General features: G+C 44.4%; 1 protein-coding gene across 1 annotated transcript in view; it reads left to right on the top strand.

Annotated features, from left to right (window-relative positions):
• Window positions 1–1,966: 1,966 nt before the first annotated feature.
• Window positions 1,967–23,178, top strand: part of USP7 (ubiquitin specific peptidase 7) — a 75,729-nt gene continuing 54,517 nt past the window's right edge. The window contains exon 1 of the mRNA XM_052772310.1: window positions 1,967–2,722. Within this exon, the coding sequence (XP_052628270.1) occupies window positions 2,641–2,722 (82 nt within the window). The 5' untranslated portion in view covers window positions 1,967–2,640. The remainder of the gene's footprint in view (window positions 2,723–23,178) is intronic.

The following is a 23,178-nucleotide window of genomic DNA, read 5'->3' on the forward strand; positions in this document are numbered from 1 at the left end:
CACAAACCCAGTGTCCATGGCTGAAGAATCAGGTAATAACCCGTAGCCACCTCCTTGTTGTGACATACTGGTTCATCCTGTATTGGGGATCACTTGTGGAAGGAGGACGGAGGGATGAGTTTAAACCTGTGTATGATTTAGGAGTTTGGAATGGAACTCATTAGGAAAGAGCAATTGTTCTGGGATGTAATTATAGGGAAAGGCTGGCAGTGGGGAATTCAAAGTTTAGGACATTAAGAAACTAAAGATATGTGCATCAAATCTCTGTCCGAACCTCTGTCCTAATCCCCCTCTTTTGCTGAGATATTGTAAACTCGGGTATAGCAGACTTGTCATATTTTTGCCTGGGACAATAGCAACTAACCATTTCCAGGTTTGTAAATCATTTTTCTTCAAACAGCTTTTGAAAATTGAGAAGAACAACAGGGAAAGATCAGAATGTGCTTTTTGGAAGGCAAACTATAAAATTAACTGGTTTTAAAACCTGAGCTTCCCACTAATATCCTCAACTTCCCTTATTTTTCCTCTTTCTAGCCCTGGAGTTTTACTATGTAAGGCAGGGCTTCAGACTTGGAAATTATTTTCCTCTCCTGCCCAGCCCTGCAGACTCCGGTGTTGCTGAGAAGGGGCCAGCTGGAGCCCAGACAGGCAGGACTGGTCCCCCAGACTGGTTTTGATTTGCTCATTTTATAAACTAGAAAAATAAATAAACTTTTAGTTCACTTATCCACTTGCAGTCAGACCAGCACTGTCTGCTTGGGTACGTTTTCAGTCCCTTCAGGAGGCCCAATTTTGCACGTCCTGAGCCCTTCCTGTCGGAGACTATCCTGCTGCCTGCCTGTCCTCTTTCCCAGGACCGTGAAGTTAAATACTGGACGGTTTAACGTGTCTCTCCACAGCCTTCCAGCTACTCTTCCATCCCTAAGTCAAGTTGCTTCCTTCATTGCTCTAGCCCCAAACTGGACCAGCCAGGTGTTACTTATTCAGCCGCACCCCTGCCCTCTCCTTCCACCACAGGAAAATGGATGGGTCTCTTCCCTGGAAGGGACTACCTCCTCCATACAAGGCTCATGAAAAATAGCGGCATCCAGGCGAGGAACAGTCTTGTTTACAGAAGATTTCTCTCTTTCCACACATCACGCAAATACGTCCTGTATCTGCCAGCTCATGCCCTACACGCACGGCAGCCCAGGGACGCAGGGCAGCGGGGCGCCCCGCCAGGGGACGGGGCGAGCCCCGAGCAGGACCCACCTCAGCCACGGCCACCGCAAGCAACCGCCTCCCGCCTGGCCGCGCCACGGCTCCAAGGCCGGAGCGCAGCGCCGGGAAGGGCCTGCCAGGCCCCGAGCCCGCCATGAGCCCCGCACCCAGCCACACACGCGCGGGCCTGTGCGCAAGGGGCGAGACGTGCCCGCAGCGGGCACGGCAGCCCCCGGCGCCCAGACGGAGCCCGGCGCCTCCACCGAGCCTCCGCGGCGGCCTGAGCTGCCCGGGGGCTGCCCGCAGCCCGCCGCCGCCCCCCCCCCGGCCCTGGCCGGGCCCCGCCGCGGGGGCCGCCGCCCTCGGCCGCGAGAGGGCGCGTAGCGGCGGCGGGGCGCGCGGGGGGGGGGCGTTGGGCGGCGGCGGGCTGCGCGGCGAGAGCTTCTCCCGCGGAGGCGCGGGCGGGCCCGGGCTCCCACAAGGCGCGGGCGTAGGGCGCGGCCCCGGGCCTCCGCGCCGGGCCGGGCCGGGCGGGAGGAGCGGGTGTCCCCCGCGGCGGCCGGGAGGGGCCCGGCGCCTCGGCCGGCGGGCGGCGAGGACCCTCGGCGGCCGCGGCGGCGCTGCCCGGGCTGCGCGCAGGTGGCGGCGACGGCGGCGGCCTGTGGGGAGGCCGCGGCGGCGGCGGCGCCCGGGCCCGGCCCCTGTGGCCCCGCCCCTCCGGCCTCCTGTGGCGGCGGCGGCGGCGGCAGCGGCTGCTGTTCCCGGGGCGGCCGCGGCGCTGCCTCCCCCTCCCCGGCTCGCTGGGCTGCCCCTCATGCGGATGTGACATTTCACGGCGTTTACCGCAGCCGCCATTTTGAGACAGAGAGCGCTGGCGGCGGCGGAGCGGCACCAGCGCGCCGGGGTACAGGCAACGGGGGCGGCCCGCGGGCCGGGAGCAGCGAGCCGGGCGTCGGCCAGCGGCTGTGCCGGGGCGCTGGGGGGGGCGGGAGGGCAGAGGAGGGGCCCCGCGGCGCCTCCCCGACTTCGCAGCGCCGGGGACACCTCGCCGGGGGAGGGGGAAGCGCCGGGCGCAGCCGCCGGGCCCTGACTCCTGGTCTCCCGTCCCCCCCCCCCCCTCCCCTCCTCCCGGTCCCCTCCCCTCCGGCCCCCGGGGAAGCCGCCACCCCCGGCCGGTCCCTCCTCCCCACCCCTTTCCCCCGACCGGGTGCCGCCGCCGAGATTGGGCGAATAGCGAGCAAATACGTGCGCGTCTCGCTGCCTCCGCCGGCTGCCCGCTCCCTGCCCGCCGGAGCCCAGCCGCAGCCCCCCGAGGCGGGTGCCCAGTCCCGGCCGCTGCCGAGGCCCCGCCGCTCCTCCGCCCCTTCCCCTGCCGACACAGGCCCGCAGCCCCCAGCGGGAAAGGCCCAGGCCGCCGCCGAGCCCGAGCCCCAGCCCGACATGAACCACCATCAGCAGCAGCAGCAGCACCAGAAGCCCGGGGAGCAGCAGCTGAGCGAGCCCGAGGACATGGAGATGGAAGGTAAAGCCGGGGCCGCGCAGGGCCCCGCGCCCTCAACTCTGAGGAGAGTTTCCTCCCCCCCCGCCCCTCTGCTTCGCTGCCGGCTCCCGGGGCTCCCCGGCCGCCGCGTCCCCCTCGGGGAGCTCCCCTCCTCCCGCCGCGGTAAACACGCGCCCGGCCCTCGCCTCCCTTGCGAGCAGGGGCGGCCGCCGCTCGCCGTCCCGTGCCCGGCCGCGGCCAGCCCCGGCCGCGGGGCTCCCCCCTCCCGGGGCGCGGGCAGCTCTGCCCGGCGGCGCTTCGGCGGGAGCGGGGGCGGGGGGGGGGGGGGGACGGGGACGCCGGGGAAAGTTGCGGCCGTGAGGAGCGGTGCGAGGCCGGGGGTGGGGTGGGTGGAGGGGGCTCTGCAGGAATTTGCATCGCGGGAGGGGGAGGGTGCGGGGGAAGTGCTGCTACAAAAGGAGACCCGCTCCCCCGGGGCGAGGCGTGCGGCCGGGAGCCCGGACCTTCGGCCTGGCGGGGGGCGGCGGGGGCGCGCAGCCGCGCCCCGAGGAGGGCCCCTCCGGCCTGGGGTGGGGGGGGGAACGGACACGGACGCGGGGGTCCGTCTCCAAGTAGTTGCGATTTCGGGCGAGGCTTTTGCCTTCCGCGGGCGAAGGGGACGCGGCTGTCCCGAGGGCTGCCCGGCCCCCGGGGCTGCCGGGCGGCGGACGGCGGGCAGCGGGGCCTAGCGCGGCCCGCCGCCGGCGTCCCCCGCTCCCGCCGCCGGGGTGGGCGGTGGGTTTCAGCCCTGCCCTGCCCGGGGCCGTGCGGGGCGGCGCGGCGGCTCGGCCCGGCCGCTCATTGTATGCAGGCAGCCACGCTGCTCGCCATTTTTAATTAACCCTCCTCTGAGGGTTATTTACAGGAACGGCTGCCGGCCGGGCCTAGCGCGGGGTCGGCGGGCAGCGCTGGCCATGTGTAGCGCCTGCACAGCCCTCGGCCCGGATCCTGCACCGTCATGCAGTTGCGCTGGGTTCATAAAGGAGGCACTACATTTTCAGGCTGGTTCTCTACTCCCGTCCCGGTGTAGTCTCCAGTGGTGCCTTTAGCGTGGCTTTTTTTTTTTGCATTGTGTTGTTATTTTTACACAGCCACCCCTTTCGAACACCACCTTCCGTCTGAATCCGACGATGTAAAATTATTTGGGGCGAGCGTTCGGCAGGATTTTGTTCCCTAAGGATGGGCAGCCACGGTACGCTGCTCGTATCGATGGTATTTGACTTGGAGGTCAAAAACACCAACTACCTAAATATCGTTTAGAATGCCTGGCTGTGAAGATGCCACTTCTGTTACGACCGTTTTAATTAACAGTGGCATAAATGTTCACCAACACAAGATATTTTGCTTGAAAACGTGACAATCGACTTAGCAAATGTACCTTTCTGCTAAATAATAGCCACTGAAATCAGGAGGAGCAAAGGTGTTTAGTGGAAGTTTGTCACAGTGACTGTGAGATTACCTTTCAAGATTAGAAGGTCATAACATAAAGCCTTTCTTTCTTAAACACAAATCTCTTATTTCATAAAATAATAGCTAAAGCTTATTTACTGTCAGAGCTACTGGTTTTGGTTTTGTTTTAGAAAAATCTCCAAACTGGTGTTTATATACTGTGTGACAAATACATAAAAGGGGGTGATTTAAAATATACCTCATATTTGTTTGTATGCATACAAATATTAACATCTTGTAGGTTACCTTTTCCAGCAGATTGTTTGATAGCCTTTAGCAATCTGCTTTTTCTCAAAATCCTTTTCAAGTCCTTTAGAATATTGACTGTATTTAATGGTTTTATTTTCATTTTCCTGGGCTTTATGCTCTACCATGCTGGGCACACTGTGAAATGCTGAACGTTTTTATGCAGTTTAAAGGTGTTCTGAACTTCTCTGGATTGCACCCCCTCTGTCCCTGGGGGTACAGGAGTCCAAAATACATGCAGAAGTCCCTTTGGTGGTTGTGGAAGTCTTACGCTGGTGGCCACCTCCACTGGAGGGGTGAGGAAAGTCTCTTGTGTATGTCAACATAGTGACACTGACAATACAGCATTATCTCAGAAATCCATTTGAGATCTATTAGGCCACACACAGCTGATTCCGGGTGATATTACGAGCTCGCTAATTTGTGAGAGTTTATAGAACTCTCTATTTATGCAAAAACAAAACCAAAAAAGTTTAGCCTTTGGAGGTTTTTTGCAATACTTAATTTTTCTTGAGAAATGTGTTAAGTTTACAAGATTGCAGAGATCAGATTTTTGCTAACTTTTAATAAAAGTTGATGTCATGGGTGTATATTAATTTAGTGTATAAAACAATGTTCATCATCTTAATGTATGGGTGTTCGTGCTTTCTTGAGAGAGATGTTTTCAAGCAGTGCGGAAAACACTTAATAACATGTAGTTAGCTTAATTTTAACATGCATAGAACAGTGTTGGATGCCATTCTTCAGTGAGTGATCACGTTAGATTTAGGAGGTATGTGAAGAATGCACAGTGGAAAATTGCACATCTTGATTCTGAATTATGTGAAGGTTCGCTTACTCTGTGTACAGCTATACTAGATGAACAATTTTTGATGAATGAAATAACCATTTCAGATGTAGTGATAAAAGTGTGGAATTAAACTCTTTAGGATTCAATCAGATAAGGTATTTTGAATGTCTTCTCTCGTGTCCCTGTTTTTCTCCCTTCCCTTTCCCTTATGACTAATGTACTCTTCCTTGATGACCTTATGGACACTCTGTGTAAATAAAAGTAGTACTAGACAGGGCTGTTGGACTTCAGGAGGGAGGAAGTCGTTCCCTTTACAAAGAAAAATTAATCTCTGCATCATGAAGGAAAGAAACAATGACAGTCTTTATAAGGGGCAGGTACCTGCTCAGTGGGACCAGGCTCACCTACTTGCAATACTTAGCTAGAAAGCTGTGATGTGACAAATCACCTCTTTGTGTATTTAGTCTTCTGTTACCTGTGGATGTTGTTTGTAACCAGCTTTAGCCTTAGTGAGGCTTGGCAGTAGCGATACATGGACAGAGAAACTTCAAATTTACGAGAACTGTCAGAAGGTTGCATCCCCTCAGCTGAAGGCAGCTGCTTCCCTAGCTGAGGGTACACAGTTGGACAAACACAACGTTTGTGCTGCTTGTTTTCATCTTGTGTGCCACGGCAGTGCTTGGGTTAGTGCACCTCCCCGTGACTATGAAGTGATCAAAATGAAAAACAAAAAATGGGGTTTTAAAATGTAGTGTAGGATTTTAATTTGGTTCACCCTGCAGCCCCATTTAGTGTTGTCGGAACGTGATGAAAGCTTGGCATTGGGGTGGGAAGGAACAAGAAGGGCTGCTTGCGGTGGCATGGATGCTGGAAATTATCTGGCCAAATTGTGTCACTAGTCATGGATGTTGTGTGCATCCCTCATCCACTGCCACATAAAAGCATGTTATTCTGGCTGCCGTGACTGCCTTTGGGCCAAAACAGAGTGGGAGTGCGCAGATGAGCCGTTGGTGCCTGAGTTTTAGATACATTAACAGTTTGGGGTGGTGATTAGTAAGTTATCTTGTAGAAATTCTGAAGAGTTTATTTGTATGCTAAATAAATTTAGTGGAAAAAATAAATAATAGTTTTTCTCTACTCTTAAGTAGGGTATGTAGGTTGCTTTATCATGCAAAGAATTATGGCTGTTTAGTTGCTAGTGAGTTACTCTGTAAAGTGTAATTGAATCCAAGTCCCGATACTTTATATATGCTTACTCTGTGACGTCTTTTCACAAATGTGTCTGAACTTCAAAGAGCTTGGCTTAATACAAGTCTACAGTTACATATTTCATAAAGTTCTTTCATGGAAAGTCTCATTTGCAGCTTAATAACTGTAAGTTTCCCTTGTTTATGGTTTGAATCTGCTTTTTTGTAGGTGCACCCTCTGCCCGTAATTACGTATGTGCGTGTGTTTCGCGTTATGGAAGTTTCTTTTCCGAAGTAGCCAGCACAAGCTTACCAAGACAGTGTGACAGTGCATGAACACGCAGTGACTGGTAGTTCAGGTTGCACACTTGTGTTCTCCTTGTGTCAGCTCTGCAGCCTCTCAGGCAATGCCGTCTTCCAGGTTTTTCCCTAGTCGAGATTTGAATTCCAGGTGAAATGATGCAAGGTATTTACAAAGAACAAGGAAAAAAAAAACAGTGACGTGTCTGTGTGTGTGTACGTATGTATGTATGTGAAAAGTTTAAAATTGCACTTTCCTGCAGTTTCTATGCAACTGAAAGTTTGTGTTGCTTGCTGTTCATTCCTGTTTTGCTCATGACTGATAGAATTTACTAGATTCCTGACCCACTGTGTGATACTGGTCTCAAGTATGTAACTTATTTTTTGCCTGTCTTCTGAATGCTTACTTCCCTCTTGTATTTTGTCCTCATTAGTGTTCTCAATTCCTGGCAATTTAATATAATTTGCATACATAACACAGTGTTCGTTTCTTTTTTGCTTGCTTCCATGCCTTTCTCCTGAAGGCCTGTATCCCTGTATTTCCCTGAGCTCCTTCACTGTCTTCTGTATTGCTTCTAGCCAAGTGATGATAAAATGAGGCTGTATGTTTGAGAGGAGAATCTGCAGACTAAATTCATCATACAACTGTCGGTATCTGCTTGTTTATATGTTCTTCCTGCCCCTTCCCCTCTCCAGCCTTGACATTTTTCCATGAAATAGATGATACTCAGGTGAGGGGAGATAGAAACACTGATGCAGCAGTCAACAAGTCAAATTAAGTTAATTCTGAGGTTATAACTAGAGTGAAGAACCAGGCCTGGCCTCTTATTCCCAGTAATGATAATGTTTAATACCTCTGGAAACAGCATGCTTGGCCTTGGGAAAAGATGTGCATTGCATCATTCTCAGATAGCCACTTCATGCCAATGGAGAAAGCAGCTTTGGTGACTTTTGAAGAGTGCTAACTATGTCTAGAGTTTCTTCTGTGCATTCTTCATGAACCGGGTGCTCAATAGCTCGTCAGCTTTAGTAAACTTTCTGTGAAGGAGAAGTGGAAATAGTGGAACAGGGGAAAATGTGTGTAAAATTCAGACAGAAGTGTAGGTAACATGCTCTTCAGGATGAACTATATATATATCAGGCTTCCTTACTCCGCTCCAGTGGTTCTATGCTATTGACTGAATTCGGAAGAGAAGTAAAATCTGCTCCCTGTCATTACTAGGTAGCTATACTAAGTAAAGTAGCAAGTTGTGTGTGTAAAAGTAATATAAGCCCAAACTTTAAAAAAGCAGATGGAGGTAGTTGTTTGAGACTAACTGAATCGTTTTCATTGCTGCAGAATAATTTATCACAAGAAAATCTAAACAGTGGATCCAGCTTGTTGCAGTTAAACCAGTTTAGCCAGTACATCTTGCATGACATCATTTGATATTTGGGGTAAGGGTGAAAATGAACTGGTTTAGAGCTTGTGAAGGATCCAATTTTTCTTAAATTATAATAAATTTAAAATAGGGCATTGTTCACTTTAGTTTGTGCTTTGAGGTATCTTGGATGGGTTGTTTTAATTTAACTTTGTATCTTGTGGCTGTAGAACATTGATTGTGAAGGAGTAAAATATTGGGTTGCTTGTAATACAAGGCATTAGTAATCCATAGAAAGTGTACTTTTTTCCCCTCAAGTACGTATGTATATTAATACATATAAAACCTGCTGTGTGCTAGTTTGACATTACCAGCAACAGCATTAACAGTTATTATAAAGTGTCTTGGCAGGTGGAATGGGGGCTGGAGACTGGCTATCTTATTTGTCAAGTTATTAAATATGCAGTGTTGTTTTCTGAAACTTTTTTCTATTGGTCGTTTAAGATAATGTATTTTGCTCCCATGGTTTTAGCCTTTTAATTTGATACACTAGCAAAAAAGAGTAAAAGTGCACCTAATCAGTGGCAACAGCTGTAGCATAATGTATCTGTGCATATTGTTGCAGGCTTAGACTTAACACATTTTAATATTTCTGCTAGACCATTTTTTTCAGCTTGGCTTGCTGATTGCAGTAAAACAAGCTCTGTAAGTTCAGAAACTTTGAATGGAGTTTGAATGACTTGCCAGCAAAATGAAGAATGGTCAGCTTGGAAATAATGTTTTATTGTGACTTCTATTTGCCTAGTTTCCCTAGAAGGCTGAGATTTTGTCAACTACAAATAATGAAGCTTTTGGAAATTAGTAGATGGATTTTGAAAATACTGAAACTGTACTGAATATTTGCAGTTTGGGGAAGACGGTGTTAGTCTTTTAACATAGTGCCTGGGAATCTTTGGGATTCTCTTCAGAATATAAAAACACATTTGAAGACTGTTTTATATTGGACTTAATATGCATTTGGAATAACACAGCTTGATTGTTCAGCATAACATGTGCATAGTTGTTAAGCAAAATCTCTTAAAAATATGGAGATTAAAAGTAAATGGTAAATTTTGATAAAACTAAAATTCCATGATGTAATCGCTATAGCATATCTCAGTTTGTGTTTTTAATTGCTGTTTGGCAGGTGTTTTACACATTACTGAAATATGTCATTCCTGACCCATTTAATAGTGAAGATTTAAACAAAACCATCATGTTTTGTAGCATCAAACATCTTAGGAGAGCAGGACATTCAGTGTCTGCAAACCTGGAGTTCTCCCTGACTGCAGCTGTAATGCAAGCTCCAGAGTGATGCCACTCAGAGAAGATGTGCCAGGAGCATCCTATTTAAATTGAGGAAGAGAAAACACTAGTACCTCAGCTTATTCTTGCGTATATGCTGGTATGTGGAGATAGACAGTCTTCCAGGTGTCCTGAACATCTTGGGCTTTTCTGCACCGAAACCAGCACGTTGACTTGTACTCCAAAGCATATTGCAAGCCAGAGGAAGGTGATGTGGATAGTGAGCTGGAATGCCCTATGGGAAGAAAGTTCAAAATTGTTTGTTTGTTTGTTTTGTTGTGGATTTTGTTTTTTGTTTTGTTTTTTTTAGCAGTACTGCAGTGTTTTGCAGCCTAGGAGAGGTGATGAGGTTTTTTTTTTAATACAGTCACACCTCTTTGATAGGAAACATCATAAAAGTGCTGGAAAACAGAACTTGGAGCTTTGTATTTTGTATGTTAAGGGATTGAATGCACTCCAGTAGAATTTGCTTTAAATGCAGAAATCTGTGAAAATTCTTAAGGTCATTTTTCATAATTTCCCTTTTCCTAGTGTAAATAGGAAAGGATGTGTAGGAGTATCATTGGTGTTCACCGTAGCTCTCAGCTTGATCATCTGGTGATTTCACAAGGTGCAACTGTAAGGCTGTTCTTAAAAAATACAGCATCTCCAGCACGTCTGTTTTTGTAAAGATCTAAGGACAATTTTGGTTTAGGGCTCTAAATGTGATGTTATACTAATACAACAATTGGATGAATTTCTGTTGAGCTGTGTTTAAAAAAAGGAATGGTTGTGTGTTTCCACAACAGAGATTTTCCTTCCCATGTTTCGGTGAGTTATCTTCTAACATCACTGATATTGTCCAGCAGAACTTTGATGGAGATTTTGGTAAAAGTATGAGGGTGCAAACACCTATTAAAACTTGGCAAAGGTTTTAAATTCCAAATCCATCTTAGTGGGTTGATATTCTTACTGTTAAATAAATCAGGGAGTAGTGGTGTAAATTTGTTTCATAAGATGGCTAATTTGTGAATTAAAAGTGTACAGGCTTTACATCTGTAGTAAATAAGTTAATAAATGAGTTGATTTATATAAACATTATTTAAGAGAAGGGAAATTATATCTTTAAGAAAAGAAACAGACTTCCCAGTATAAGATCAACATATTAGTCTGTGATTAGATAGGAAATTTTTGGTGTAAAACTTCATTCTGAACCATGAAAGTACTGGATAAATTTTGGTCTACAGTTCTGAGTCTAGGCCATGTGGTGGTCTGTCTGCACTCTTGAGGATCTCGTGTGCAGTTGCCCATGCCTGCAGTCCCTCAGGACCCAGCAGCGGCTCAAGGATGCTCTGCAGGCTAGGGGAAAATCTGACACCCCCCCAGCTGAGGAGGAAGCCACCCTGTGCGGGTACTGGGGCAGGCGTGCCACCCCCTCTTGTTGCTCACATGTGCAGTTTGGTCCTTATCTCCTGGGAGAGGGTGAGGACTTTTGGGTAGGCGTTTTAAACTTGCACATGTTCTGCAGTTCTGCTGTGCTGGACATGGTGGTGGCAGCGGCAGGGGGTTGTGCCTTGTAGTGATATGAACATTCTGGTTTGCAGGTCTTAAGATCCCAAAGGTTGGCTACCCTGTGTCTGGGATTTGTATTTTCATGCATCACTATTTTACCCATCAGCTGTGATAGGGACCCTTACTGATCTGGTCCTACTAGGCTGCCCCAGGCCCTGTATGACTAGAGGAGTGTCTGTGTTGAATTGCATTTATTTAGCACTATACAGTTTTTGGACAGTAAGCTGTTGCATTTTTTTGTCTTGATAGTCTCTAATTACTGGAAAACAATGAAGAGATTAAAAAGTGTTTGGGGAGCAATCATTTTCTTTTTTTTTTTTTTTTTCTTTTTTCCTTCCCCCCATCTAAAAATACATTTTGTTTTAGGCAGTCAAGGCAGGGCTGGCCATCCTAGTACTGGGGCATGGTGGTTTTTGCATCACCTTTGTTTTTTTTCAAGAACAGAGATCACTTTATTCAGAGGTGGGGAAGAACTTAGATTCTCCCTTCCTGCTTGTAAAGCCATAACTCTTTCTGATGCAGCCGACTCTTCACTCTTGTTGTTCAATAGTCATGAAATACGTTTCCGTTCCGTATCACCAGAATATTTCTGGTAGCCATAATCAGGTAACAATTTTTGGACGCAAGTTTGCCTTCACAGCATGTCATAACTATTCAATTTAAATAAATGGTTGGTTTGCTTCTGTTACAGATGTTGGAGCTGACTAGACACTCAGAGGCTGTTGCAGGGGTTTACAGGCTGCAAGTCCTAAGACAGTGAGATGTAATTTTTTTTTTTAAAGGAAATCTGCTTAAGCAGAGGCTGCATGAACCCTCTTTTTATTGTTCATTAAATCAAGCTAAAGGTAGTTAGATTTCCTTCTTTGTTGGGAGTAGCAAGGAACTGACCTCTTGTAAAGAATTTTTCACCTGGTTAAGTGTTAGTTGCTTAACAATATCGAGGGGTGAACCTCATTTCTGGGGAAGAGTAGATACTATTAGAAGTTTGAACACAGAGATAACTCAAACATGTCTGTAAAGTATATGAATTAAACAGTGGGTCACAAGTCACATGCAAAACCCTCCTTGCTAGTAGCAATTACAGTAGTGGTGTTTCACAATTTTCTTCTGCTTTCCTTTCCCTCTTCTTGTTCTTCCTGTGTGGTTTTTATCTCCTGTGTTTCAGTCTGACTGTTTCAGATACTTGTTGGACTTCAACCCTGTGCCAGAAAAACAGTCCCCTTGAAAACTAGTATAATGCTTTGCAATATTTCCGTCATGCCATGAAGGTAGTAACCATAACCGTAAGTTTTGGGGTTTTTTTCTTTTTTTTTTTTTTTCCCCCCTGCTTTCTAAAAGTGTCCTTACAGTTGATGAGTTAAAAATAAGCAGCAGTAAAATCAAACCAAAGTCTGCCAGAAATTGAAACTTACTAATAATTTTTTTAAAGTAGTTTATTCTAGAAGTTTAACCACAGGATTTGATAATAATTGTTTGTTTCTTCAACTGTATTGCTTCAGTTCCATATTGATTTTAAGATATTTTCTTGTTCTCAGCAGATTTGTCTTGGTTTTTTAACCTGTTTTGTTCATTGAACTCATATGCTTTGGCTTACAACCTGTGCCCTGAAGTGTATCATCCAAAGTAGGAGAGGGCTGGTGTGGGAGGGATAGGGTCCTTACAGGAAAGGGTTCTTGGGGTTTCCTTCTGTGCAGCTGTGCAGCTCCTTTGCTTACCAGTGGATCTCTGCTGGGGAAACCCTCTCTTGATCTTGATAGTAGCACAGATTAAGGCAAAAAATAATAGAAAGTTGCACAGAAATGGATCTCGTTTTACCTTTGTCAGTTGCCTGTTCATAAGCAGCCCCATTCAGCTGTGACTTTGTTCTGTCCCTTCTGCTTTGCTGGAGATACGTAGTGAAGCCAGTGGGTTCTCCCGTCCCTGCAGCTGAACAAAGAGCTGAGCTGGCTTTGGCGAAGAGCAGGTTGTAGAGGTGTGAATGAGCGTGGGGACTGGGCGCGTTGGCATTGCCACTGAAGAAATGTGTGTGGAACCGCAGCATCTGTCTTCAGACTTTTAAACTTGGGATAAGAACACTTCAGCTTTATTGGTCAGTGACCTCTCTTGCTGGATTAAGAAAACATTCTGACTAATTCTTTAAGACCTTTCAGCAGCCTTCAATATAATGAACTGAGAGGTGTTAACTTTAATGCAGTGAGAGACCATGCCTCGAGCGGTTCTCTTCTGTATGTTTATCTGTTGGTTGTCTTACAAATTATGCATGCCCCAGAAGTGTTTGTATAAATCCATATTGCAAACTAATAATGAAGATGAATCAAAATTTAGATACTTTATGGCACCTTTGAAGAACAAAAGTCAAATCCAAGAAAAGTACTTGGTTGCTTGAAGTACAGCATGGTCAAGGTCTGAACATGAGCCATGGGAGCCTTCCTAATGCCTCATGTGTCCAAATGTGTAAACACATGCTTTTGCTAGTAAAGTTATACCAGTAGCACTGAATTCAACACAGAGTACATCTTCAAGGCCATTTTTTTCAAGACTATTATTATTGTTACGTAGCTTTTGCTTAAATTAGTATAGTGGAAGCCCACTCGCAGTTAGCAGGTGTGTGTGCTAGACTGCTGTGGAGTCAGAGGCATCAAACATCTCTCACATCCGAGGACTGTCTCTTAACTGGTATGGTGTCAGGTGGCTGCGTTGTGCAGCAGTTCAGCTAGAATAGCGCCTGCAAGAAAGAGCAGCTCAATCCAAAATTGAGCACAAGCTGCAGGGAAAGTCCTGGATTTTGGTCTGGGCACCAGACTTCATTATATCAGATGACTTTTATATGCTACTGGGAGCCAAGAGAAGAGTTTGTGTCTAGTTCACTCTTAACACTGCTACAGAGAAGACGTGCCTTCTAGAGCAGGGTTTTTTTGACCTCTGCCTACCTTTTTTGCCTCCTCACTTGCACTGACACAACTGTGTGGGAGCACGTGGTAAACGAGATGAATGAAGAGATCTGAATTTAAAATAACTTCCTTATTTTGGGTTTATTTTTGACCTAGCTCAGTTCATTGGTCTGCTTTATCGTTTGGCCCTACAAACAAGTGGGTCAGCTTGACTGAGGAGGCAGGAGGAAGAGAAAGCTCTTAACCCATTAATAGCTTACATAACTTTTTTTTTTTAAACTTTCCCAAGACCCTTTATTTGACACCTGGGCCTGTCTCCCCCCAAAAATGCATTGGGGGCAGGGCTGTAGCAAAGTTCCAAGGGTCAATATCAAATCCAAGCTTACAGAGCTTTTAGTGCAGACACATGGTTTTACCATTATAAAAATTGAATGTTGTTCAGATGCAAACCACTTCTGGGGATGAAATTGTTCCCATTGCAAGTCTGCTTCTGAATGTCTTCACTACTTTTTTTTTTTTTTTTTTTTTTTTTGCACGGGGGTATTCCTTGTGGCTAAAAATAGTCTCTTGCATTTTCCAACTTGAAGATACATCTGAAAGATCTTCAGCTTTCTCACCTATACTAACTGGTTTAAGTACCTATTAAAATGTCAAAGTTACCTCAAATCATAATCTAAATGTATTTGTGGGGTTTTTAACCTCCTGTCCAAACTAGCTTTTCTTCTCATATTTTCAGCACAGTGATGAAAATTTCCAGGTCCCATTCAGACCTGGAGTTGGTGCTTACTGCAGCTGTTCTATCAGCTAAGCTCTCTGGCCAGTGTAATGGCCCTCATTTGAACAGGAGCCACTGTTTTCTGGAATGTGGTTGGATCACACAAGTCTTTAGCAAGTCTGTTAAAAGAAATTTCAGAAGTAACCTGCTTCCTAATCTGGAAAGTTTACAGGAGATGATGTGTGAAATTTCAGTAATTTTAAATTTAAATAAAAGTATACCTATTGCTATTAGCATCATGTTCGCAGGTTAGATGTAAGAGTATAAAACTGGCTTAGTACTGACTGGCTTAATACTAGGCAGGGTGGAGTTAGTGTAGCTGGAGCAAAATATTGGCAGAGATTAACTGGGCTAATGTTAATTTTTGATCTCTGATGTTTAATATACCTTGAAATGCACATTAACCACCTCAGATGCATGCTTTATTAAATCAAAGGATAGGTGTACAGTAAACTTATTTGAAATTTTGGCAGGATACAACTTTGTAAATAGAGAGATATTTGTGTTTTCTGAAGTAAGACATTTTTTTAAGTGGAATTGTTGAGTAATTTATGGGTAATTTCTACCCTAAATATGGACAGTTGCATGCTATGAAAAGCTAGTTAAACTCTTGGTGTTATAAACCCATTCTTGGTGGAAGTATTGCACTTTTGATTTCCACATCATGCTCAGAAATCTGGGGAGGGGTTGTTAATCTGGTAACTTGTTTCTCCAGTGGGGACGCATCGCACCCCCATAGCCACGTGCTGCGCCAGGCCAGTTAATCTGGCTACCATCCTGTTACTGGTAGCACTCTTTGCTTGGGAGCAGTCTCCCAGCTGGGTGACTTGTTGTGAGGATGGCAGAAGCCTACTTTACGCCCCTGTGTTTCCTAGGTGAGGGTGCACCAAAGGTAGAGGAAGGGGTGCCTTGGGAGAACAAGCTTTGAAAATAGGTCAGCACTTCCAAAAGAATGATTTTGCTCTACCTACTGGCTCAGTTCAGAAGAGCACCTGGAAAAGTGGGCAGCTGAGAAGGGTGCCTTGTTCTTGGTTGCAGCCTTGTCTAGATGCTCTTTGGACTTGAGCAGAGGAGAGGCTGGATGGGTATCTGCTCCTTTTCCCCTGCCGCCACAGAGAAGAAGGTATGTTAACTGCCTGCCAGGCAAGGAGTGGCACCAGCACTCAGATGGATAACACAGAATTTCTAGTGGTATATGTTAACTTCAGAAGTCAGCTTATATTCAAAAGATAGCTGTACACTTGATTATATTGAGGTGGGCATGAATTTTCCGGGAGCTGGAATGCTTTCCTCAACCTACCATATTTCTCTCCTGTGTAAATTCACTCACTGAGATCTGTAACTGTCATGTGTTGTGGCTGAACGTATGCAGCTGCCTCCTGGATCTGCAGAGAAATTTGGACTGTCTCTGTGATATTCAGCAGCAGCAAAAGCTATTTTAAGATAATATTTTAATGGTACTTCAGTACCTGGACATACCTGAATAATTTGGTTTATGGCCTACCCAGATTGTTTTAACGACTTGCTGTGTTGTAAGATTTAGAGGAAAATACAAATTGCTGTAGCTGTGCCACTTGTAGTGGTGAGAAATACCTTCTCTTTTCTACAGAGCTCTACCAGTTCTTTCAGATGTATTTTTCAAGCAACAATAATCAAATATAAGGATTAGAGTTAAGTTGTTGGAGCTGTATTGAAATGCATGTTACTATTGTAAAAAGTTTAAAAAGCACCAGTGCTGATAGCTAGTACAAACCACTGGCAATAACAGTTCTTGTGTGTATAATGTGTACGTGCCAGGGTTTCCACTGATCCTCTCTGTATTTCTAAACAAAACTCAAAAATGCAATCTAGTCTTGAAAATCCTTAATGACCTAGAACTAATGGGTTTTGTCTACTGTTTTTCTTTTCTGTTTCCAGAAAACAGAAAAATCCACCTTATCCACCTTAAGATAAAGCATCACGTGGGTTATGAACCTGCATAAGCAGAGATTCTGATTGTTGGGTGTTGAGAAACTGTATTGCTGGCACTTGGATTGCTGCTAGATAGATCTCGGTCTGAGAGCTGGCCAAACCAAGTACACTAGTATATTAATTAAAGCGTAGGGGTCATTTCTTTGATCCCAGATAAAGTATTCATGTAAATTGACTATTATAATAGTAGTATCAATAATAATAAAATAACACTAAATACTGTAAATAATACCAGTGCTGTTGTTTCTGATTTTATTCCTCACTTGCAGAACAGAAAGTGAGACGGCTATATCTTGTGTGATCCAATCTTTTGCCTGTTTGCATACACGTTAAAGTTGATAGCAGAAATCACGGAAACGGTGCACGTCCAGGAGGCTTTTTTATGCTTAAAATGCCATTCCTCTAAAAAATATTTCATATTTGTACATTAAAAAAATTAAATGGGGAAAATAAGGAATAAACCTATCCCTAGAACAGTAGTTGGAACATGCAATTAATGCAGCACAGGCAATGCTGTCACATAACGGGAGTTTGTCACTTAATGCAGGTTCTTAACTTCCAACTGTAGAGGAATGGCATGATTCTGCTGGAGTGCTTTGGACACCAGTGTCTTGAGTTCTAGTTTGCATGTGTGCAAATGGATGGGGGGTGCCTTTAGTGGTGGATCTGGAATAACCTTTCCTTTTCCCCCAGTAGCTGGAGCTCAGCATTCAAGTGGATGTTCCCTGTACAGCTCAGCAGGGTGAGTTCAGAATCACTGTCCCTGAGAAGGAAGGTTGCAGGGATTTGAAGTGTGCTCGGACTTCAGAAATGCTGGATTGTATTAAGTGATAGGGAATAGGAATGAGCACTGTTAGCACTGAAATTCTTACACTTACAGCCTTTCTGTTTGCTTGTGAAATTCATGGAGTTGGTTGCTAATAGCATTTGCAGAAAATAATGAAAAAATACTCTCCCCCCACCCCTTAAAAACAAATTTGGCTGTGAACACTGCATCTATTAGGCAGGTATGATGGCAGAAGCAATAGTAAAAGCTAAAACCAGGTGCCTGTAAGATATATTGAAAGGTGTTTCTCTTTGTTCTGCAGTCATTTATTCTGTGTCAACACTTTGAAGCAAGTAATTTTAATTTTCAAAGAAGAGAGGGTGGCATTTGCAGTGGTTTGTACAATGAGGGAACACTTTTTTTGTCTTGGATTGTGCAACCCAGCAGTAGTGGGTGTGATTTTTCTCCTCTGCATGCAGTCTGGTCCTTGCGATGGACTTCCTCTCTCCTGCCATACAGCTGTGCATGGGCTAAGTCCCGGGGCCTTACCTTGAGGAGTATGGGGAGATCCTACAGCTTGATAGAAGTTCTCTAGTAAAATCCCAGAGATCTCTAGCATCCCACAGATTATCATCTAGTTGTTTAGTGAAGTCTCTTGTTTACCCCGACTGTGCAAGCCAAAGTGAGACAGACATCTACTCTCCCTATTGCTTGTCTGTGTCTCTCTCTTTTTGGTCTTGTGGGGTTTCTTTGATCTTAAAAAGTGTGCTGAAAATGCTTCAATAGTAAAACATCCACAGGGACATTGAAATACCTGAATTTGGCCATATGATTTAGAGCAAATCAAAACATGTGTATGTTTATTTCTTTATTGTAGCATTTTTATGGTCAAAGGATGTAATAGGGGTGAAAAAAGTGTATCTGCTAGGTAAAAATCTAGACAATGTATTGTGTCTGATGGGGTTTGTGAGCAAGCTTAAACAGGTAAAGACTCTCCTGTTACATGTGCACAGATAAATTTCCTTTTGTGTAGCTTAGCTGTTAAAAGTATGCCAGTGTTGTGTTACCACCCTGATAAACACAACACATTGCCACTTAGTTGTAGGTACCTGATTTTTGTAGGTGAAATAACTGAATATTGTATCGAAGGGTTGGTTTGGTTCTTTTGCTGGTCTGAGTGCAGTGTCCTGGAGTGCAGCTTCTCCTCCCTGATAACCTCCAGCAAAATAACCATTCTTTTTTCAGTCCCAGTCTATTTTGTCTTTGTTTTTGTTGTCTCTCATATCTCTTCTTATTGTTATTGCAAAGGCATGGCATGGCATGTCTCTTCCTTTTTTTCTGAAGGAAAGTTTTCCCCTTTCAGAAAGGGAAAGGTATTCCTGCATGGATAACCGTTGCAGTTGAATTATTACTGTCTCTAGTAATTCTTAAATCCTGGTCTTATTCTGACTTTGACCAGTAACATCTGAAGCTCATTTCAGGTTTGGGTCAGATCTGACTGTAGTGACATTTAAACTGGAACTCTCTGCTTTGATTCTGTCAGTTTGAGGTATTAAAAAAAATGGTAACTTTTAGATGAGAAACCTTCAAATAATGCACACTAGTTGCAGATACTTTTTTTGTATGTACTTCTATTTCTTAAGGAAGATCTCTTAAATGGTGTCCTCTCTGCTTCTGAAAGGAGAAACATCCTTATGGATTCTTAAACTGTTTGTTTATTTTGTGAAAAAGGTCTGGAGCTGAGGAAGTGGCAGGAATTACATACTAGACAGTTTGTGGTATACCTCAATGTTTGGATTTATTTCTCTGTCCTCCCCTGTGATCCACTGCCATGCACTGTCCCATGCTCACCCCCATCCAAGGAAAACTGTTAGCGGTTTTAAAGCTATGGAAAAGTAGTCCAGGAAAAAGAGAGGAAATGAGGATCCAGTAGTAGGGAGGACTGACAAAAAAACCTGCTTTTGCATGCTTCAGGGGTGTTCTCAAAACACTGAGAGCATTTGTGGGATAAAAGTTATAGCAGGAAATGTGAATGGACTAGCTAGAGCAAAGGAAGCGTTGAGTAGTAAGGGTTTCTGTCCCAGCTGTGTATGAGTTTGTAGTGGCTGATGATGACACAGGCCACAAATGCTGCATTATTAGAGAGAAGAATAAAGGGTGGGGAGAAAACTTAAGGGACTTACAGTTTTCCTGAGACAAAGGAAGTATCATTCATCGTCAACAGAATAAGGAATTTGAGATACAGCTTAATTCGGTGGTGATGTTTATACCAGCTTCTAGCCAGAGGCAAAGCAGGAAGGCAGTAATTAATTTTGGAAGTCCTCAAAATTTGCTTCAGATGAGTGGCACTAGCAATGGAGCAAAAATAGAAGTAGTTGGGAAGATTTTCCAGAAAGAATAGAGTATTGAAATTGGGAGTGTATTTGTGGATTTAGGGTGTTTTGCAGAGCATAAGAAAGTTGTAATTCACTGGGTGACACGCAGTAGTCAGCTGTTCTAAAACACATTTTCAAGTCTGTCTTGTTGCCTTTATGCTCTAAGAATAGTTGACCAGAAAGCTATTGAAATACTGTCTGAGGATTTGGCTTACGAAACAAAAAATAAAATGTAGTATGTAATAAATAAGAAAGTAAATACACAACAAACATGTGAGCAGTGAAGTACAACTTTCCCCTCAGAATGTATTTTTGCTCAAAAATGTCCTGGTTATAACTGCTGCCACATGTGAGGTAACTGGCTTTCCGAAGACAGAGGAGAAGAATTTTGACCAACTTGTTTTGTCTCCCTTTTCAGGAAAAAACTAATTTGGGTGGTTATTTGGGGTGGTGACACATCAGGGCATTAATGACAGTGTTGAAATATGCAACAGCCCCAGCATATAAAATAAACTCCATCCAAAGCATCATCCCTCCACCCTTCATCCACTTGGTTGCACTGCAAGATGAAATCTAAATTGCATAGGTGCAAGGTCTCATTTCTTGAATGTGTCTCTCAAATTTCTGTTTCTAAAACAGTTGTTTGCATGATTTGCATAAACCATGTAGTTTTGAAGTTTGCAGCTGCAGATGTTACTGTATGATGTACATGGTTCAAGAAGCTCTGTCTGTGATAAAGAAGAGGTTTAAAAATGATTGCTGCCTTACAGGTGCTCCGGTGTTTATCAGTAGATTTTTGTTTTTCTTGTTTGTATTCCAAGTAGCTTGATTTGGAGATCTGAATTTAGCTGTTCTCAGCTAACGTGGGTATGGAGGAGTAGACAGTACTTCTTTTGCCTCATTGATTTTGGTGCATTTGTATTAGGATTTGAAAAAGAAAGTTAGCCTCAAAATGCGTGTATCGTTGTGCCTTCTTTTGTATGTGTATTGTTTTCTCTAGAATACAAAGTATAAGTTCATTTCTGATTGTGCTTGCTTAACTAATAAGCAGACTTGGCTACACGGTCCCATGGAAGCTTTTTTGCCACCAGAACAACTGGTTGGCTATTTAACACTGAATAGTTAAACAGAAAAAGCTTTTTTTGTCACTTCTTAAATGTTTTCTTTTGTTTTCATTTAAAAAAAAGTGACTTAAAATTGCTGACAAAAAAAGTGCTAAAATTGTCAGTGGAGTGCTTAACTGAGGATTATAAAATTTCCGTTCTGCATTCTTTTAAGAATTCCTTGGTAAATAATAGAAGCTAACACCCGAGATTCCATATGTTTTCTATGTAAAACAGTTTTTCAGCTGTGTTGTTTGAAGAAAGTTGTTCTTCACGTCGACAATATTAAATAATTAACATGGTTTAGTGCTAATTTTGGCATCTGCTAACATTTGGATGTTTTCAGTACAGTAACTTATATCTTCAAAGCAGTAAAGAGAAGCTGATCTTCAGAACATTTTACAACAATGATCAGCTGTTTCTCAGAGCCTAAATAATTATTTCCCTGCATTAACACTTGGGGGTAGAAAGGTTGCTGTCAGAATGGAAAGGGAAAATGAAGGTTAAATCTTATTTAAAAGTGAATGCTGAAGAAAGCCTGAACTGCTTTGGGACATAATGGTTCTGTTGTAAACACTGAGGAAGACTCTTGGTTCAGTCCTCTGTTAAGGCTTTTAAAATTATTTTAATAATTGCAAGTGTTCATGCTATAAAGTAGGAGAAGGTAGAGTAGCCACCTGGCAGATGATTCAGTAAATTAAGGCTGGCCAGAAATGTAATGGCTGTGGTTTCTTGGGAGTGTCCAGACCCCAAAATCTTCGTGGAGACTCTGGTCAAAATGGGGACACTTCTGATGTAGGGAAGGGAATTTCTGTGCCAAACGCGAGCGGGATGGGGTAAACCACCCCACACTCCCTGCTCCCTGGGGCATCAGCCCTGAGCCTTTTGCCTATTCAAAGCCAGGGACATCACCAAGTCCACTGTCCCAGCTAGACACTCCTCTCACATACAGTCATTCTCATTCTCCGCTTGCCCTCTTTGGCTCAGGAAAGTTTTTGTAGAACATGGAACAATGCTAACAGATGAGGATGGAAAATTGAGATTATTAGGTAACAACCTCAGAAAAACTCCTGGGAACCGTGTCTTTCAGGAATTTGGGAAACTGTTGGAGAATAGAAAACTCTGAAGTCTGTGTCTTAGAGAACAAAAAAGCAGCTTCTTGTCCAGCTCATTGTAAAGCATCCCATTTGAAAAAGGAATGTTTTTTGTTTTGCTCGTTCCGCAGTTGTTAATTTTAGATGAGAGCATAATTACTTCTTGTTAATTACAGTGAAAACAAATGGTAAAATTAACCCAAGGTGCAGATTTTTTTTTTTGGTAGTAGGAATCTCTTAAAATCATAGTTTACTATTATGCTTGAAACGTATATGTTAATAAGCATAGCAAAAACCGAATTTCAATGGAAAATAATTATTTTGCCAGCAGTGCTCCTTATATCACTGGGAAGAAACAGTAAACGTTCCTCTGTTACCAGGACGTGCATGTGTGCATGTGTATCAGTTCACATAAAGGACTTAAAAAAAACAAAACCCCAAACCTTGAATGGTTTAATTGTTGTTGTCGTTTTTCTCCACAGTTAATCTAGACTTGTAAAAGTGACCCTGACGTGAGGTTAGGATTTATCAGTACTGGGCAGCCCCACGCTAATTGGTTCAGCTCTGTGCTTTACTACTGCGGCTGCTAATCTGCGGGGCAGTTCCTTGTGCGGCTCGCTCAAACGAGGAGGAAGCTGTCAGAAGCGCCGACGCTGGGCTGGGAGGCGAAGCTGTCCCCGCTGGGTGTCGGGCGGGGTGGGGAGCCCGGGGCCGATCCTGCTCCCTGCCCCACGCCGCGTGGATGCTTCTGGGCAATTGGGATTGTTTTTCTTGAAGTGGAAGAGAAGCGTGACTTGGGTGCGCTCTTATTTTGAATGCGAAGTGCCGAATGCTTCTGTGTGATAGGCATTTTTTTTCTATAGGAAAGTTTATAGACAGTGCAGAACTGCCTTCTGAGTCAGGAATCTCGGATTTTATTTTTTGTTTTAAACTTTAGGTTGGTAACAGGTTTTTCGGTATGAATGTTCAAAAGCTTCTTATGGAAACCCTGCATATTTGCGTAAGATTAGCCACCCTAGATTGACCAAAATTGTTTAACCTGGTGTCCTGAGGTCTGTCAGTAGCAGATGCTTATGTTAAACGTTAGGGCAGGGGAGGAATGGTGAGTTCCCTTCCCTGCTGTGCTCACCCCGAGGGTGTCTGAGCCTGGCCAGGCTGCCTCCGTGCCTTTTCACTGCTCCTGATGGAATCTTCTTCCATTCATTGCTTTGCCTTTGGAAGTGAATGGGGAATAA

Source organism: Harpia harpyja, chromosome 21, assembly GCF_026419915.1.
Source record: "Harpia harpyja isolate bHarHar1 chromosome 21, bHarHar1 primary haplotype, whole genome shotgun sequence".
Lineage (NCBI taxonomy): Eukaryota > Metazoa > Chordata > Aves > Accipitriformes > Accipitridae > Harpia > Harpia harpyja.